General features: G+C 45.3%; 1 protein-coding gene across 1 annotated transcript in view; it reads right to left on the bottom strand.

Annotated features, from left to right (window-relative positions):
• CFAP47 (cilia and flagella associated protein 47) overlaps positions 1–20,202 on the bottom strand; it is a 3,369,192-nt gene that overhangs the window by 3,224,336 nt on the left and 124,654 nt on the right. Inside the window, exon 5 of the mRNA XM_069639370.1 lies at positions 5,915–6,140. Within this exon, the coding sequence (XP_069495471.1) occupies positions 5,915–6,140 (226 nt within the window). The remainder of the gene's footprint in view (positions 1–5,914; positions 6,141–20,202) is intronic.

Here is a 20,202-nt window from a genome sequence, read left to right as displayed (position 1 = left end):
TGCGTAGTGCTGGGACATAGTGTAGCAGCTTCATTATATTGGCACGATTCAGATTTACATCATTTTTATCCTCAAGGATATTTTCCAATTCCAATTTCCACCATCGTGATTTTGGTTGCCCAGTTAATCGATTTTTTGAGTTGGACTTTAGCTGAACGTTCTTCGACAAGTGAGCTGATGTTTGTTTCGGATTAAGCTTCAATGCAGGAGACTCTACTGATTTTGATGTTTTTTTTTTTAAGTTTTTGAATTCTGGGCCGTGTTGGTCACTGACGACGGTCTTTCTTTTTGTTTATCCTTGGGTCTTGTGGATGCCTGAGGCTTGAAAAGATGTTCAGTTGTCTTTCGCGCCGCATGGTCAGCTTGGAGGTCTAGCCGGGGCCGGGGACATTTGTCGCCGAAACTGACGAAAGTCGCTGGAGAGTCTTCGTCATCAATTGACTAGGTAGAAAGGTCACACAGATCGATTGAGGCGCTTGAAGAGGGAACCTCTGAGACAATAGACACGTTACGTCTGCGCTTTGCAGTTGAAATTGGTAGGCGATCTAATTCTTTAGTGGAAGTGCATTTTTCTTTCGGCTTTTCCTGTCTGGGTTTCGCGTCACTTGTTTTGGCAACGTCAGGGCGTGGAGGGGTTGTCAGATTTCTTATAAATTTCTTTGAGCCATTAGAACGTGACCTTTTCAGGAGAGGTTCATTCGTGCAAATATTCGTCTTTTTTTTTTAACATTTTGTGTTCCTTTTTGAATTGGTTTCTTTGCTTTTAAGATTTGTATTGATTTGGCAGGACCAGAGAAGATGCCAAATGAGATATTTTGAATTGCTACTGCTCCTTTTGCAGTTTGAGGTCTTAGCGGTGTCGGCTCTTCCGCCTGATCGGCAACTGGTTTACGAGTATTATCTGAGATCTCTACGTTGGACAGTGATAATTGCGGGTCTCCTTTAGTGGATTGTAATAGCACCACTACTGGTTTGTCTGCCACAACTGGTTGCATGATTGTTGATTTCAATTTTTTGTTCATTTTATTGTTCGATTCCGTGGGTTGCATTAGCAGAGCCTTATCTACAGTAGCGGCCACTAGTGATGGGCCAGAATTTAACCGTTGAGTCCCTGAACAACAGCGTGGGGCAGCAGTTTTTGAAGCTTTATCGTTAACCGATGTATGCCTCATCCATTTTACTGCATCTAATAGCCCCTCCATTAGAGAGTCATTTTGACAGTGGTGACGTGCGGCGAGATCACTCAGCCGCTCTTGCCATCTTAAGGTTTGTTCGGCCTCATGAATCAATTGCGTCTGTAAGGACTCGTTGACTGCTTCGAATTTTTCCATCTTTGTTTTTTTGCATATAATGAGTGCAGTCTGATCTTTAAAAGACTCGTGAAGAGATTCGTACATCTTTAGGAACGGAAGGAGAGCTGTCGAGGAAGCCGCTAGTACGTTATTGTAGATTTGCATTGCAGCGGCAGAGGAGAGGCTGGGTTTGGATTTAACTCCTGAGTTTTCTTCCGAGGATGAACGTGTGTTATTTAGAGTCTCTGACTGAAGGTCACTACAGGTGGATGAATTATCGGTTGCGGCACAGGCGTTCTCTTTTAGTAATTGTGCTGAATTTGTGCGTACATCCAGAGCTTTTGGCGTACTGGCTCGTTTCTTTCCAGTTTGAGATAGATATAACTTCAAACTGGGTGTTTGCAGTGAGGAAACTGCGGGATCGCACCTAGCTCGTCCAACGTAGGGCATTGTACGCGGATTTGTTCTATTCTTTTGCAAGGTAGAAAGGCTGTCGTCTAGTCGCGTCGCGATTCGTGGTGTGTAATTTTTTTTTTTTTTTTTTTTTTATTTTATTGGTTTAGATTAAACCTTTAAAATGTTTGCTTGACGTGACACAAAACCATTCCTTATGCCGTTTTTTTGGCAATTACTACATTCATTTTTTTTTTTTTTTTTTTTTTTTTTCTTTTTTCTATATCATTAAGCACATTTGGAACCCAAAGCTAGTCTAATCAGGCAGGATCTTTTTCTGCATTTAATCTTTCTTCAATGGCGGCAAGGAAGGAGGTCAAAGGTAGAATTAATTTCATATCTGAGCCGTTCCACATATGCTTCCACCATTCATCAGCACATATCGACCGATGGGCACTATACCAGCCGCCTAAGTGGATTGAACGTATGTCCTTCAGATTTGTACAGAAAAGCACCAGGTGCTTTATAGATTCTGGCTCTTTACCACATAACCGGCACGTTGTCGATAAATCCACATTTCTCGCCCAATGACTCATTCTGTCCTTTGTTTTCATTGCGTTGAGGCGGAATAACATGAATGATCTTCTTGCTTTCATGGACGGAAAACGACTAGTGCTTTGCTGTTTTTTTGAGTGTTCGCAAAAGGGCTGTAAGCTCCAGGTCACCGGTTGATGTACTCGAAAGCCGGTGGGCATCGGCAGTCGGCTGGTGCATTGGGCACCTTTTCTCAGTATGTTTTTGAAGCTGCGTAGATTCTGGGCCTGTGAGCGTCGGAGAGAGTGCGAGGTCAACTGTCTTAGTCACCTGCCGCTCATCAACATCAGCTTCCAATTTGTTGTCGGTCTCGATTCTGGTGTTGAAAGGTTTGTTTTGCAGCTCAGTTTCCTCGTCGCATTGTGAAGCTTCCATTAATTCAGCGTCGGTGAATTCAAATGGAGAAAAAAAATCGTTGACGGTCTCGGCTGTTAGTAACGAATGCTCAGTAAGTGTTTTTGCCAGGGGTGGAGATGCGGACGAGGGTGATCGGGAAATCAGAGGTAAGTCTTTTAAGGTGAGTAGAGGCATTTGGGGGAAAAGTTCGGAGCTATGAGTGGCTTCTAGGCGGACTGAAAGTATGGAAACTTCCGCTGGTTCCACTTGATGGGCAACCAGCCCGTTTTCTGCCAAAGTTGCCACAGTGGCGTTTGATTTGGGAGCTGCATTTATGGGTTGCTCAGGTGATTTGTCCTGTAAGGTAAGCAACGGGTGGGTCGTGTCGCCATGCCGGTCGTTGCCGTAATCACGGCTGTTTGCTCTCCTACGGCTACTGATGATGGAGTTGTCTCGATAACAGAGATTATGATTTCGTCAGTATTATGCAGTGCAAGATTTGCCGTGACAGATGGTGGTGCAACTTGGGGATCACAAGAAACAGTTGACAAGAGCGTACCGCTCGGCTCGCTTACCTTTGGTTTCTTGTGTGTGGAAGGCGAACCGTCAGGCTTGAGGACAGTCCAAGGGTTTTGCATCCGGCGCTGCTGAATAGTTTTGCGCCTTAAGACAGGGCCGCCATGGCTCGATTGAGCAGTCATTGTCTGCGCGGTAGCAGGCAGCCTGGCAGCCAGCGCCCTTTACCCCGTCGGGCTTAACGCCGCAAGGGTGGGTTGTGCTCCTCTATATGCCGTCAGTGAGTCACGTGACCTGTCTCGGGCGCTGAGGGCTGGTTTTCCACCAGCAGCAGGCAGCAGGTATCAGGTAGGCAATAAGCAAATGTCCAGCAGATGTCCAGTGAAGGAGTACGCAAGGAACATAATTGAGGAAAAGAAACTATTACTAAAGTGGCCAAATCGGGCCGCATATCGCTCGCCAGAAATTGGATTGAGAAGTCTGGACCCCAAATCAATGTCTGGTAGTACAAGTCAATTTGTGCCAGTTGAAACCGTCTGGCTTTCAAGGCTGCGTTTTGCCCCCAGTTAGCCTGGAGTACCCCCAAAAGTGTCCCTTTTCATCCCGCTATCTGATTCAATGTACAATGCTCAATAAGGACAATGATGGCACTCTGCTGTCATTGCCCTTAAAGCCCCCTTCCAACACGCTGCCTGTCTGATACAAAGAAGTCACTGCACAAGTATAACAAAACAAACACCACATCGTGATATTTTATTTAGAGCTGTTGTGTCTCTGAGCATTGTGCCAGCTACCATGAAAACTAAATTCCTATCTGATCAACGTTGTCCTGCAATGCAACTTGCATAATAGTTTCCCTTTTTCTTGTGCAATTTACTGATACAGAATACATGTGGATAAATTGGAGTGCCGCCGTGGTCAAGAAGATAGCTCAGTATGCTAATCACTTGGTGCAGAGTTCTGAGCTCACATGCAAGATCACAGTGCAAAAAACTGGCAAGGCAGAGTTAGCCTTTTCTTGTGTCTGCCGTTGAACAACTTGACAATAAAAACTGGTTATGGACATAAAGTAAATGGCTTCATGAAAAAGCTTTTTAGGACATGTTTTACATTTTTCTGATTTACATGCATTGTCATTAAACAATTAGGAGAGGTCAATTAATCTCATAATGATATGATAGGTTATTTATAACGCGCTTAATACACAGAGGTGTCTAAGCACGGACCCGAACCTGCGTTGCTCCGTGTCGTCTTGGTTCCAAGGCAAGCAGGTTGCCCTGAGCTATCCTCCCGAGACCAGAAGGGGTTGGCCGAAATGTGGATGGCCGTACAGATTACAACAAAATTACAGAAAATGTCTGAAATAAATGTATGATTGAATTTGATGCATTTACTGGATTTCATTACTGTTGGTTGAAGGTGTGTATTTTGTTCTGGTCGAATGCATGACAGAAAATGGATTCAGACGCTGTGTGCAGATGAACTGCACACTTGTATTAACTAGAAATCACTGTACACCTTTAAAATCAACAAAAGCAAAAAGGCTAACCGAGTTGATGGGTGCACCTCCTACTCTCAAGTGTCTGTGAGGAAGAGGCAGAATATTCTGGCATTTCAGAGCAGAGGGCCTGCTGGTTGGCCAGTGTCTAATTGCCCCTTAAAATATACACTTTACAGAACCCAGCCATCCTGATTGCAAAGTGCAAAAAACACATGGTTTTATGCACAGATGTACACAAGATGAAATGCTGTTTTTCTCGCTCCATAATTGATCATTACCAAAACACGTTCTGCTAATATCTTCCCTGATGTGGGGGTGCCAGAATGCTACTGCTCCGATTCTAACATGTGCCATTTGCTAGGGTCATTAGGGCACAGCACGCCAGTGCAAATCGAGTATGTCTGCAAAGTCCCCCCCCCCCCCCCCACAGACCCGTGCATGGCATGCACTAGAAGGGAAAGCTGGCAGGGGGCTCATGTGCACTCTTACTTTATTCATCGTGGAACAGTCTTTCTGGAACCCAGACTCAAATTGCATTGTGCATGAAGCATTCAAAATGAACATGGCACATCTTGAGAGTCGAAGTGTGCTATGTTCACTTGTAAAGCATTCATTCAAAATATAAAGAGGTGGTTAATCAGATTGGACACAATTGCTCTGTGTGATTCTGAATCATATTTTGCAAAATAAATGTGCAATGAATGCACTATTGCAGCATTCGTGCAGGGCTAATGCCAGCCATAGGCCCTACATTTCAAAACTCACGGACATGGAAAATAGTTCCTGATTATAAAGGACAGCAGCACACCAGATATCCTGACTTGAAATTGCCTTCAGGGGTGTTTTAAGGCTTTTATTTTCTGCAGGGCACAACTCAATATGAAAGGACTGCTGCTTCGTCAATGTGCACGAACATTCCCTTAAACAGCGGGTGTGCTGGGGGTGTGGACTGCAAGAGGATGGGGCATGACGATGGGGTTTGTGGGGATCGAAAGCAGGCCAGCAGGGAACATAGTTCATCGACTTATTTTCGTAAACTTCGACCCATGGATAGGAGCTACCCCCTTAGAACTAATTGGCAGACTTTCGAGCGCACCAAACACCACTTCAATGTGCCACTAGCACTTCCTTCCGATTGTCACTGCCACATTCAGGGAACGTTGCCTCTCAAACGGGGAAATTGCAGGGCACAATATGAAAATATAAATGGGGCAAGAAACCGAAAGCAAAGTGCAGCTTCAAATTCTACACGTGGCATTGCAATGTAGCTTCATTTCCTTACTAGCTCAACTCCAGGAACATCATCCTCCAAGACAGCCACCCAATCCAGGAGCTCTGGGCTATTGTTGAATAGCACGGCTTGACGAGTCCTCGATGTTCCAAAAAAGGCCGCCCCAAAATCAATAAACTGTAATGTTTTATGGGATACATCAAGAATTTCAAGAACTTGCTCCACCACATTGCCCTTGATCCAAAAATGGATGTCGTCATGTCCTTGCAACTTCACTCTGGAAAAACAGATAGAACACAAGTAAGATCACACATTTTATGTGGACAGCCAGCAATGTTTGCATTCATCTGCATTGCCCCCGAAATTCAACTACAAAAAACGAATACTTATCTTGGAATCAATTACACACAGTCAATATTTCATATTCATTTTCAATTTTTAGAAAACATTTTTATTGGCTTTGTTAACATATGGTCGTATAGTATAGTCAAAACAACAATAGACCAAACCAAGCAGAACAGAGGACAACTGGTTAAGTGATTTCCAAAACTTAGTGACCATCACCTTGTCCACCCATTCCGCAGTGCATGCGAGGTGCCCTCAGTAGCTTTGAAGAGCAACATACTAAACCCAGTAAATAATGACCACACAGACAAGAGGAGAGGGATGGGATGGGTGGGGGGGCAGGGTGGGGGTCGGGGAGACAGAGGGAGGATGGGCCATGAAAGACTAAAGATACCAGACAACACAGGGGGAAGACATGAGACCAGATGTGGGGGAAAAAACACCTCCCCAGCTATTGTGTCTTCCAGATCGCACCACACCACCAGATTTCTCAAACATCCTTTACTCTTATGTCACAGGCCTAACCAGTCTTCTGCCCGATCCTCCAACAGGGGGTTTACAGACCCTTAAAGTCAGTTTATGGCCAACCAAGAATGGCCCTGAAAACCACACTACAGGTCCAGCGTCTTTCCAAGCCCAGATTCCCAAATGTAGCAATGCAGTCAACTCAGGGGAGCACTACATTTACCCTCCAAAGCAATATCTACCCGATCTAGAATCCCCAGTTACAAATCTGGGTAGTCTGTTAGAAACCTTAGGTCATGTAGCAAGTATGGACCAGGGATATCAAGTGAGGAGGGTTTGTACTTCCCCAGATGGAGTGCCTTATAGCCTGCGGCTGTGTAGTTATGGCTAAGTTGCTCAACCAATAGGAAGAGCACTTTTTGGGCAACTTATAACTTCACCCACCCCCAGGCGAATCCGCATGAAACTTTGCAGAACAAGTATATGGCCCTGTCAGATTGATTCTGCGAAGTTCTGTGAGGGTTCATGCAGGGAGGCAAAGTTAAAGGGGGGTGGGTTTAAAATGTGTATTTTTCCCCATAGACGCAATTGAGGGGGGGGGGGGAATGTGCGCACGCCTACAGCTGAAACCGCTTGTAGCATTTTCAGCAAATTTGTGGCGGGAACAGCAGCTTGACCCGATTTTGTAATGTTGGTGTAAATCCCATCAGTATTTTATTTTATAAACGGCCAAAGAGTAGGTACAAAAACATTTGTGATATCTGGGTTCAGTCCATGGATTTACTTCCCAGTTTGGTCCGTGGACGGGCCTCCAATGAGCCCAGGGGAAGGGTGTGATGTCCACGAGCGATTGGATGGTGAAAAGCGGGAGGGGCGTCATATTTTTTGGAAACGCCTGCAATGTTGGATTCACGGACAGCACCCGTGTCCGTGAACATCAAGGTAAAAACATAGTAAAAAACACAACATTGCACTTGTCAAACTAATGAGACAATATCTGGGGAGGTGAGGGGTGATGAGGATGGGATATGTCCATAAAAGCCAAAAATCAGGCGGTTTCCACCTTCGAGCCGTGATGTTCGCGAACATCTCAGATGTTCGGGGGCATCCATCCATACATATTTTTGCATTACATGGTTGCTGAAAAGCAGTTTGTGGATGGCATATACATTTGGCACCACTGAATTAAACTGTATGACATTTTGTGATATTATTCTAGACGTCACCTTAAATGGTTCTACAAAGTCTGGTGCTGTTTTGCAAAGAGGGAACAAAATTAGAGGGGGGGGTCGCAAAATAATTGAAAGGCTTATAAATTTGGTGCCATTTTACGAACCTGCATGAAAGCTTGCAAAAAGATTGAAGACCCAGATTTGAAAGTTTTTGTAAAGTTTGGTGGGAGTTTTTGAAGAGAGGCAAATTTAGAAGGGGGTTTCAAAATTTTTAGACGAGTTATATTTTTGTTGCCGTTTGACCAATGTTCACGAAAGATTATAGACCGAACCTTGAATTTTTCTGTGAAGTATGAATGGATTCTGTCAACTTGGAGCAACGTTATATGACTATTTTATGGACGTACATTTTGAAAAAAATCATGGATAGATTTTCAGAAAAGCTGTGCAAGGAGCATTGGCAGGACTTGAAAGCATGGATTTGCAAATGTGTCCGTGTTTTATTTTTTGAAAAGTTTCATAATGTAGGTACAAAAAAAATTGATATACCATTGGTGACTGAGGTATAGCCAGTGGCCATGGGCAGTGGCCAGATTGTCTGAGTGGCCATGACTCGAATAATCTGGCTAGGGACAGTGACCAATGGGGAATGGCAATGGGGTTAAAGTTGACACAGGGTTAAGGTGGGCACGGCCACCAGGGACTGGCTATGTGGTGAAGTTTTTCAAAATTGGGATAGGTTTGAATGGGAAAATAAATTCTGCCTGTGGTTAAAATCCTGTCCGTGGCTACAGCCTGAAGTGCTACACAGGATTGCATCAAAAGATTGCTGCGACTATCGCTGCATACACTCCAAGACCATGCTAATCAGCAGATAATTACCAAGCACGCCGAACCAGGTGCCCACGTTGTCACCAGGCCACCCCTTGAAATCATTACCCACCCTTATTTGTGACCATAGTGGGACAAGTATTAGGATTGGATGCTGGGACTCATTTCCACAACCTCACAGCAATTACTTTCTCCACATGCCTTGAGAAAAACTCTGGAGAGTCGTATTATTTGTCGGCTGAGTTATAACAATAAATATAGTATCAAGAATGATTTGGAAGACCGTTTCATTACAACAGTTACTTATTAAATAACCCAGGTGCTGAGATGGGTAGGCCTCACTCACCTATTTGAAACTGAACATATGAAGGAAAGGCACCTTCACAAAAGAACCCCCTCCCCCCAACACCAGCAGCAGGGTAATCGGTTTAAAGTATTAGATGAAGCGCAGTGATCTACCCATTCTACCGCCCTGCAATAACTTGATAATCGTGTACTCCGATTTGAATATTGGGGCATGCAGCATGGCTGAACCCTAGGTTTGAATGGTAAGAAATATTTAGCCTGTGGCCACATCCTGAAGTGTTGTACTGAATGACAACACAACCTGCGGGAGGAGCATCAGCAAGGACCTGAAAGCATGGTTTTTCAAATCTCTTTTGGGTTTCATTTTTCCGTGTCAAAATGTAAGCACAAAAAGTAGTGATATAATTTTGGTGCATGGACAATGGGCCTGGCCCTCGGTAAGGATGAATGCCTACTCGGATTTGCCTATTGAGTATGTGCTGCTGAGAACGACTCACATAAGTATGCATTGCAAAAAAATATGTTTGTTAAAGGAGGTTTATAGCCATATCATACATGTTAAAATAGTTATTATTAATAACATATATAGTGATGTAACATTCTGAAATATTTTCACTTCTGAAAATGTATTCAATTGACAGAAAAACGTTGTTAAAAGGGGCGTTACAGTTAAGATTTACCCCATCCATGGGACTTCTCTGTCCCAGCAGTTAGATAGTGGCCTCCCACCTTCGGATCCTTTGGCATTTCCCTCCTGGGCACCCCAAATCACTTGTCCATCTGTACTGCCCCTTTCATTTATGCCCTTCTGTCACTGCACAATGCATATGTGCCTTTATAGGAGCACTATGTACACTTTTTTGGTACAAGTATGGGAAAAGGAGATGCAAAAGATTTGTAGAACATTGTTAAGAGGCAGTTGGTGTGTGGATGTTTAATATGTTGATAGGCTATATCTATCTATATCTATAATCTTTTTAAGAGAGATTGGTGGATATATGTGTGAATGGTTTAAAGCTTGCAATGAGGGAGTGTTCCAAAAAAAAAAAAGCGTAGAAGGGCTGTTTTGTGTGATGGCGTGCATGTGCAATGCAGGTTTTCAAATAAGGCATTGGCTAGTTAGGGTAATGTGGAGACTGGATAGTTACGGCAATCGATTAGGGTGTTGATTGTATACTCGAGAGAAGAATTTCAGACAAAAATGTGTTTGTGCTTTTTTCTTTTTCTCTAGTATAACTTTGTCCATTATTGCCATTAGCATAGTAGAACATATTTTTGTTCTATTTCTTTTACTGTTAAAAGGTGGTTTCTAAAGCAGCCTTTTTTTCTAGTTTATTTTTTTTCTCCAGGAGAGCCCATAAAGTAAGGTGGGGAGGGAAGTAACGGAAATGAGGGAAGGGGCACCAACCACATGTATGGAGGGGCAGATGGCTAGGGGAAGATGTTCCGCGCATGTTAAATCTAAACTAGAAGGCAGTGTTTTTCATGCTCCGCGGTTACAGCTTCAAAAGCACTTCGAAATTGCTCCCCACTACAGAGTGCTGTGTTGCAGTATATACAGAGTACTGTGCTTTTCGATAGATATGATCAACGGCCTCTTTGATTGCTTGCAAGGTAGCTGGTGGGATTGTGTGTCCCACAGAAGTAGGCTGTATGGTTACAGCATTGGGTGAGGAAGATGAGGTAGAGGAAGACAGCCTACTACTTCCTAAGAAAGGAACAGCCTTTCTGAGAGCATTGCAGTTGTTGGATTTGGTGTGGCGGCGCATGGAGGTGGTCCTGTAGGAGTACTGCCCAGGTAGTCCACGACTACTGCATTTTACATTGGTAGTTTTAGCCTTTGGTACATTTCCAACAGTGGTAAAGAACTGCCACACCCATGATTCTCTCTGTTAGAGGTAGGCACTTCTTCTACCTCATCTTCCTCGTCTTCTTGATTGTCTTTTGAAGTATTGCGCTTCTTTCGTTGTTGTAGGTCCTCCTACTGGTGGTGCTGGCTTTTGGGGAGGACGGATGGCATTAGCGGATGCCATTTTTTGAGATGAATAGCAGTTTTCCTAATATTCTTCCAATTATGTGCTGTGTGTGTTAATGGATAATGAGTACAAATAGGTGTAGTAGCTGTACAGGGATACATTTTCAGCTCCAACGTTCCTAGTTGAGCTGAAAAATGCAGTTCCAAACTGTTTACAAAGCATGGACCCATTCGTGAAGTGCAGATGCGTTTGCAAACTCATCATCATGCGTGCGTGTGGTCACGTGACACTGTCCGAAAAGTCCGCAATGACGTCAGACGTTTGCGAATGTTGCAGAACACAATCATTGCGAAAAGTTGCAAAAAGCGTATAGAAGTGTTACAAATGATGCTAGAATGCATGCAAATTAGAGCCACATACAGGGAAACTAAAGTAAGGAAGGGTTACGCTCTGGCAGCGATGTTCTCGCCAGTCTCCCTCGCATTTACACCGGCTCACAGAGTCCGGGGAAAGACATCGGTGTGGCAGCATTATCGGTTTCCATGGAGACTGTATGGACGCCAGCATCGGTATCGGCCGTGTCAGCTGACACGCTCATTACGCACAACGCATACACCGATGCTCCGCCCCTTGCCTTCTTAACCTGGCTCCTCTCGGGGCTCGGTGCTGCTAATTGTAGTCTACACGTACCCTTACGTGTTTAGCCCCCGAGCTAATTTCCTTCTTCAAACCTTCCTATGTATTTTCCCAGGTTTTCGACTTTGCCTTCCACTCGGACTGATTATGGATTGCCCTGTTGACTTTGGTTCTACACGCTGTTACGACTCGGAACGTTTCCTGGATTGTTGGCAGCTTCCTGTCAGAAGTCGTTTTCCTATGCTCTGTAGCTTTTTGGTTCCTTCCACAAGGGCTGTATCAGAGCGATCATCCCCAGGCAATATTTGCTTTCAGTAAGTGTGCCTTCATTTCAAACTGTGCTCATTGCTTCCTGTGATTGAATACTGTCTACGCTCGCTGTGAAGAAATCTACACGTTACTTTGGACATTGTGCTGGATTTATACTCTTAACTTACAAGTGCAGTTCAGGACGCTTTCCAGTTATTTGCACCAACCCGTACCTAGTGCGTCCCTCATGCCGTTCGGGTGCATCCTCCCTCACTAACTTCCCTGGTTATTATTGTCTCCTGTCGTGTCCTTTCCAACAGGATTTCCCTTTTTGCTCCTCAACCATCTCCTTCCAGGTTAGTTGTGCATTCTCTAGGGTTCAAGGGGAGTCCTTAAGTCAGTTAAGTTAGTTCCTTATTGTGTTTTGCATTGTCCTTCTAGGCTCTGTACCTACTCTGCTCCTCCAACCAACTGGTTATTCAGGTATTCATGAATTGTTGATTGTCCTACAATTGCTATTCTTATCTGTACCGCGTATAACCCTTTCTGTGGTTTCTTTGCAGCTGTTGGTCTAGCGGTGTGTGGGTCTACCCCGCTCTTATTTGATTGATACCTCTGTCTGTCTTATCAACACAGCAGAGGGATACATCATAGAAAAGAACCCCTCTCATGAGGAAGCCTGATTCACTGAAATTAGGGTAGCTGAGGTCGAGATTGGTTGCTCCGAGAATTCCACCACTTCTGTCTTCGAGGTCCGGTTCCAATCTTCCGATCCTTGGTGTGGTGAGTAACAGGAAGAAACAACAGCACCAAAGAATGACACCAATATTAGAGTTGATTATTATGTGCACAAATTAATTGTGTGTTTGAGGCCCGTTTATTGCCCCATGTATGTGTACTATGATGTCAAACCAAATGCTATGGAAAGTACTTTAAGATATAAGAATGCTCATGTATATATATGTAGCACCTTTTCAATTTTTAAAATTCTCATTGTCAGTAAAAATAAAAACTAGCCTAGACAGGTCAGTGAACAAAAAAAAGTGGCCAGATATGTGATGTTATCAGTGATGTCATCAATGACATTTGTGATGTCGTCATCTGTCATGTACTGGGTGCTTGTTTTAGCAGTGCATGGTGGTGGAGCAAGTTATGGTTGCTTAGCTTAAGATACCTGGCAAATTTCTGGGGCTTTTCGGTTTTACTTGTAAACATAATGTCCCTTTAACAATGTTTTTTCAGTGAATATAATGAAGTCAGGCCAACTGTCTCTTCATCAACATGTTTTGCATTGATTACATGTACCAGGCATTCAGCATCCTTGTCAACATGTTTACCCTGGACAGCTTGCGTCTTTCAAACATTTGTATTTACTTTCCGTTTCTCAGCTACTGCTCAGGCAAGCCTATTGTGATGTAATTAAATGTTTCATGTGCATATATTATGGTCCTCTGTGAAACTCTGGCAGTTCCAACATAGCAGTGGAAAGGTGCATTTGTAAGGATCTTCTTAATAAATACAGTTGGAGGAAAGCTGTCTTGGACCACCCCATTTCTGCATACTCCATAGAGTGCCTTCACACTGTGCCCAGTCTACTACAGATTTCAACAGGGTGCCTGTAATGGCCCAACTGAGTGGGATTGGAAAGGCAGGTCATGCTACCTACACTATGTACTTCTTGCTCTCCAAGGATCAACAGGCATTACTGTGGCGTTCGTCCTCTTTTCCAGGGGCTGGAACGGGGGAATAATGTCACGGCAGCCCAATCGGCCTGAGCGAAGCGAGGGATCTGGCCCGTTATCCCCCATTCCAGGGCCTGGAATGGGGGATGAAGGCCATTAGCACCCCAAGTTGCCGAGGTGGTAACCCAGGGTGCTTAAGCTGAAGAAAAAAAAAAAAAAGAAAAAAAAAAGAAAGTTGTTCCTTTCTACAACGGGACGCGTGCTGCGTTCCATTGCAGGAAGGAAAGTACTTATCCAAGATGGCCACCATGGAAAGGGAAGGTGGGGCTCTGTACGGAGCCCCTCTTCACTTTCCATGGCGGCCGGCAGGAGACGAGGGGGAAGGAGCGGATGCGGCGGCACTACCGAAAAGAGGTAAATAGGGGGTGGGAGGAGGAGAAAAACAAATAGCATGACAGAGGGTGGGGGGGGAATATGGCAGCAGGGGGAGCGGGCCGTCAGGCGGCTTGGAACGCGGGCTTGTACCAGTGGTTCAAGCCAGCATTCCTTGCAATCTGATTGGCTGGTACCCCTGCCCAGGTGCCAATGAGGGAATATTTCCTCAGCTTTCAAGTACATGCTGGGGCATGTTAGGGTTCAAGGCCTGACTTCTGGGTATTCACCATGTATTCTTTCATGGTAAGGTCCCTCTGTGGGGAAACCCAGCACATCAGAATAATGTGAATCTTAATTGTAAGCTGTACTGAACATTTTGTAAGTGGAAAGCAAATGGGGAGATTATGTCCTCATTAGAGCAGCTTGTGTTCCTCATTAGAACAGCTTTGGGAGAACTGTGGTCTTTCAGAGGCCCGAGATGAAATGCCATCGCTTTTGGATCCAAACCCTGGGGGTGGATATGCCCCGGCAGGGTCCTGACCTTTCCCGGCGTAGAAAAGCCGTAACGCAGGCCAGCCACATCTCCAGGATAGTTAGGGGTAATGTCCCTGGCCTTGGGCGGCTGCCTCCCATATGGGGCAACCATCCCCAAGTGCAGCGGCTGTCCCAGGGAGGCCTTCCCCAAGGGAAATTCTCTAATGCAGCTCAGCCAACGCTCCAGGATAGTCGGGGGTGATGTCCATGGCTTTGGGCGGCTGTCTCCCATGTGGGTCGACCATCCGCAAGCCCAGGCTGTAACTCTGGCTGGGCTGCGTTACAGATTTTCACTCTGGGAAAGGAGCGGACCCTGCTGGCGCTTCCTGGAACCCCCGCTGGACTTTGGGATGGTCAACCCACATGGTAGACAGCTGCCCAAGGCCAGGGACATCACCCCCCCCCCCACCACCCTGGAGCTCTGGCTGGCCTGCGGTATATCTTCTCCCTCCAAGAATAGATGTAGACCCTGCCGGGGCTTCCTGGGACTGCTGCTGTGCTTGGGAACAGTAGACCCACATGGGAACCGAATGCCCAGGGCCATCATCCCTAACCGTCCTGGAGTTCTGGCTGGGCTGCGTGACAGCGCTTCTCCACCAGGTAGGCCCGGCAGTGTGCCAATCCCTCCCCAGAGGGAAAAGCTGTAATGCAGCCCAGCCAGAGCTCCAGGGCGGGAGCGGTGATGTCTCCAGCCCCAGGCATTCGTTTCCCATGCGGGTCTACTGTCCCCAAGTCCAGCGGCAGTCCCAGAGAGCCCCAGTAGGGTCCTGACCTTTCCTGGAGGGAGAAGCTGTAAAGCAGGCCGCCAGATCTCCAGGATAGTCGGCGGAAATGTCCCTGGCCTTGGGCGGCTGTCTCCCATATGGGGCGACCATCCCCATGTGCAGCGGCTGCCCAGATAGCCCTGGCAGGGTCCCCTTCCCAGAGGGAAATTCTGTAGCGCAGCCCAACCAGAGCTCCAGGATGTGGGGGTGATATCACTGGCCTTGGGTGGTTGTTTCCCATGTGGGCTGACCATCCCCAAGCCCAGCAGCAGTTCCAGGAAGCCCCAGCAGGGTCTCCATTGCTTCCCAGAGGGATAATGATATGATATATGGCATTTATAATGCACCTTTACACAAGTGTTTCAAGGCGCGACGAGGCAGGGAGGGGGGACATGGGGAAGACAGACAACGATTTTACTAGGCTAGGTGTCATTCAGATCACGCAAGTGCATGGGAAGGGGGGAAAGGGAACGTGCTAGGGGCAAGGGAGAGGGGAAAGTGCAGTACATGGGGTAGTGGAAAATAAGATAAATAAATAAGGGGCCAGCTGGTGGCAAGTGCAAGTTAAGTGCAGAACAAGTGCTCGGAGGGGGGCTGCAGGGATACAGAGACAGTCCCGCGGTGCAGTGGTTGCCAGGGAGGCAGTGCCAGGGGCAGGTAGCTGGGCAAGGGACCGAGATCAGTGAGAGTGGCCCGGTCCCGATTCAGTGCAGTTTCAATCCGGAATTTAGCAGGGGAGAGGGGGAAGAGAAAGCAGAAGCAAAGAGGAAGGTTTTGAGGTGCTTCCGGAACCGGAGATGGTTCTCCTCAAGTTTCAGGGAGGCAGGAAGGCTGTTCCAGAGGGAGGCCCCTGCCGCGTAGAGAGATCTACCCCCAACTCGTTGCTTGGAGAAGCAGCTGACCCTGAGGGAGTTGGAGGCGGATGAGCGAAGAGCTCGAGAAGGAAGATATTTAGGAAGGGAGAGTTGAAGGTATTTCGGCCCCAGAAGGCCTTGTGGACAATGCAGAGGGTTTTGAACTTAATCCTCGCAACCACTGGGAGCCAGTGAAGAGATTTCCGTCCTGGAGAGATACGGTCCCTGGGCTTGAGGCCAAGAACAAGTCTCGCAGTCCTGTTCTGGATGAGTTGCAGAGGGCGGAGAGTAGAGGCAGGCAGATTTAGATAGAGGCTGTTACAGTAGTTCAGTTTACAGAGAACAAGGGCTCTGGAGACAGTGAGCTTCTGGGGGAAGGAAAGGAAGGATACCTCTAAGGAGGTGCAGCTGGTAGTGTGACTTCTTAGAGACGTCAGAAATGTGAGGAGAGAAGGAGAGTGTGGAGTCGAAGATGACCCCAAGGTTTTTTGCCTTGCAGGTAGGAGCAGGGAGAGAGCCTACAGAGGCCGGCCAGAGAGCTGCAGGAAAGGAGGGAGTGTAATCTGTAACGCAGCCCAGCCAGAGGTGCAGCCTGGGCTTGCCGATGGTCAACCCACATGGGGAAAGTCTGAGAGTTTCCATTTGCCTCCACCCCTAGAGAGGGTATTGGTGAGTGGGCTTACCTCCATAGTTTCAGAGGAAGTGGCTCCCCTTATGGGAAAAGGGACACATTCCCTCTATTAGTCAAAGAACCCCCCGTGATTCCAGAGTACTTGTTTTACAAAATATGCAAATTGTAAAGTCTTCGGGTGAGAACAGGTTTGTGGAGTAGTTGATTTTTGAAGATTCTCAGTGGAGCCCTATTTCAATTAGATGTATTCAACTAAGAGAATAGCTCTTTAATTAAAATTTAGATTAAATATTTTCCTTTAGCAGAGCTCATGTTGAAATGGTCCTCGTGCTCCTCGAGATATTGAACTTTGTGTCTCACAGAAACCAAGTCGGTTTTAAATTTCTTGTTCCGGTACCTGCTTCTTCTGGAAATTTGAAAAAAACATCTTGTCCAAAATCTGAATTACCACTTTAGATCAGTAAGAGATGCAGTGAATGTATGCCAGAACACTTTGTAAATTGCAGTTGTTTTGCAGTATCCAATTTTTTAAATAAAAGCCTGATTCCAAAGATCCAAACTTGGCCAATTGGCTTTTAACTGAATTGTATATATCAGTATTTTATTTTGTTTCATTCTTTTAAGGATACATGTTATGAATAGTTGTTCAGATGAATTGATGTTATTCCTGTGAAACTCATTTTTGTTTAAACTTTTAGGGGTATAGTAGTCAAAATGAAGTTTCAATGAATATATATAGGATAAAGGACACCCCAGCTATTCATTATAGATGGGCCAAAGTACCCTCTACCATATTTTGTAAGTATATTGAAAGTCACTGAAGAGTTCCAAGACCATATAGAGGAGGAAGGTCAGTTTCATTACAAGATCACAGAACAGTGGGTATTTTATACCTTTTATGGCCCCACACTCATCTACTGTAATACATGGCATCTTGCTTTATCCAATTAAAGATAGCTTCTACTTGCTGATCCATATAATCAATAAAAAAAAATCAGTTTAGATTTAAAATAAACCCACTACTATGCAGCTCCTAATGAGTTGCACAAAAACAGTTTAAGAAGAAGTTTAAGTGCAACTAAAAGCTTTTCTGCTTTAAAATAAGTAATGTGCTGATAGATTCTCACAAAATAAACATACTAGCATAAACATTTCTTTATCCTTTATTAGTACCCAGCAAGGTGGGGGCATGGCATTCTCCCAGCCAATGGGGAGGTTCAGAACGCATGCGTTACCAGACGGTAATCCTGCCGCCCTGAGCCTCCTCAGGGCTGCCAGCAGCCATCTCCACTCGCCGGGGAAGGAGGCAAGTCCTTCCCCCTCCTCCCCCACCCACATCCACATCCACAGAATTCCCTCCCCGCCCTCCTACACCCACTTATCTTCTTTTCTTTCCATTTTGGGAACGGACACGCTGGGAACACTTGTGTCCCCAGCGCGTCCGCTCCCAATCTGCGACAGGCCGTCATTGAAAGGAAGCAGGGACTACACGTAGTCCCTTCTCTCCTTTCCGTGGCACCAATTTATTTTTTACTTTTCTTAATGGCTGTCACGGCGAAAAGAGAAGGGACTATGTGTAGTTCCTTCTCCCTTTTCCATGGCGGCCATTTTTCTTAGTTTACTTTTTTCTATTTTTTTTCAATGGCCACCACGGAAAGGGATAACTGAACGTTTTCCCTTCCCCGGCGGCCATTTTTCCTTTTTCTGTTCCGAAACGCCGGACAGTTTCTGAACAGAAAAACAAATGCTTTTAGCACCCCGGTCTTATGGGATGGGGTACTAATAGCAATAGGCCCGCAGTGGGGGCATCAACACTTCAGGTAATGCCCCCCCATTACCACTTTGCTTTGCTCAGGCCTGTAACTTTGGGCCCCGGGGTATTAATCGAAGTGGTAATGCCCCCCCTGCTCGGGGCCTATTGCTTAATGGCTATAGGTGTGACAGACAGCCATTTTAAGTGAAAGGAATTTGAAAAGCTTGTCATGACTTTAATCAAGTGCTGCAGTGGCAGCAGGAATTCTGTTCTGTGCTGGCACAAGCAGCGGGCATTGTGACATCACAGCCCGCCTGTAATAGTGGAGCAGTAGTGATGTTATTTTCTTACTACAGGTCAGTAGTTATGTCACAAGTAGCCTGTAAAAAGAACATGATTTACAGGCATATACACATACACCAAGAAAGTTCTAGTGGTTTACAAAATACTTGGAAAAATCCCTTTCACCTGTGAAAGTAGGATGATGCAAGACGGCTTATTTGAGCTCTGTCGCACATTCCACAACGCCACCTAGTAACCATTGCTAGAAGTTCACCTCCAGTTCTTAGCCAAATCAGCAAGGCATTGTGGGTATGCAAATTAGCCCAAATGCAAGCCTCTTTCTCCAAGATTTAAGGGCAGTGCTACTTATCAACCCAAGACTAGATATAACAAATCTATGGCATTTCAGAAAATGACTCTTGAATGCTTGAAATAGTGGGGTGTGGGGGTGGGGGGGGTGAGAGCGAGGGAAGGGGGATGGGGCGGGACAAACCCTGTGCATGCAAAATATATGAGATTCTACATTAACAGCTTCATAGTTTAAAAAATATTTACTTTGATCGTGTTTTGAACCGCTTTTAACACAGGTTTTCCCCATAAGAAAATAAATATTTTTTTGGGACCAAATATCTCAAAATTGGCCACTTCGTTTTTCCTAATTTTGTACAGGTGCCTAGATTTTAGCTGGAATTTCTGCACTGAAAAAAATATTTGAATAATCGACTTGGCCAATTGAGATATTTAAGATGGAAAATGTATCTACTCATGATGCATGCACAATAACCAAAGTTTTGCACCAAAACAAATACAAAATAAGTTAAAAATAAATGCCAACCAAATGCTCAGCAATGCCCCCACTGATATGCACAGCAGCTATAAGCACACACAACATACACACTCACCACCACTGTGTACACATCACAAATATACACACAAGCAAGGCAAACCATAATCCAAGCAACAATATGCAGCCAAGAATATTATGACCAATTACAACATACGCACTTATCCATGACACTTGCACCTACTACACATGTTCCTACTACACAACATGTGGGCATACAACACATGCCCTCATGACACATGCACCAACCACACACACTTACCACACGTTCTTATCCTGCACACTCCTACAACACGCATGTTCCTATGACACGCGCTCCCACAACACACTCCTACCACATAGGTGCCTACAACATGCTCTGCAATCACGTACACAGAGCGTATGCGTTTTACTGTTGGTACATTACACAATTAACATCCCCTGAAAACTTTAAAGGGACATCAAAGTCAGCCATGACTTCACTTTGATGTAAGGTAATGAATACATGAACACTTTTCATATGAACTGTACACAGAGCGTATACGTTTTATGGTTCTTGCATTACACAATTAAAATATATGGACATATGAGTTGAGCTCACATGCACCTACGAAACATGCTGCAATAACATGCACTCCTACAACACGCACTCCTATGATGC

Source organism: Ambystoma mexicanum, chromosome 7q (genome assembly GCF_040938575.1).
Source record: "Ambystoma mexicanum isolate Mex_15411 chromosome 7q, UKY_AmexF1_1, whole genome shotgun sequence".
NCBI classification, from domain to species: domain Eukaryota; kingdom Metazoa; phylum Chordata; class Amphibia; order Caudata; family Ambystomatidae; genus Ambystoma; species Ambystoma mexicanum.
Note: the sequence above shows the minus strand (reverse complement) of the source record. Positions and strands in the feature narration are given on the sequence as shown.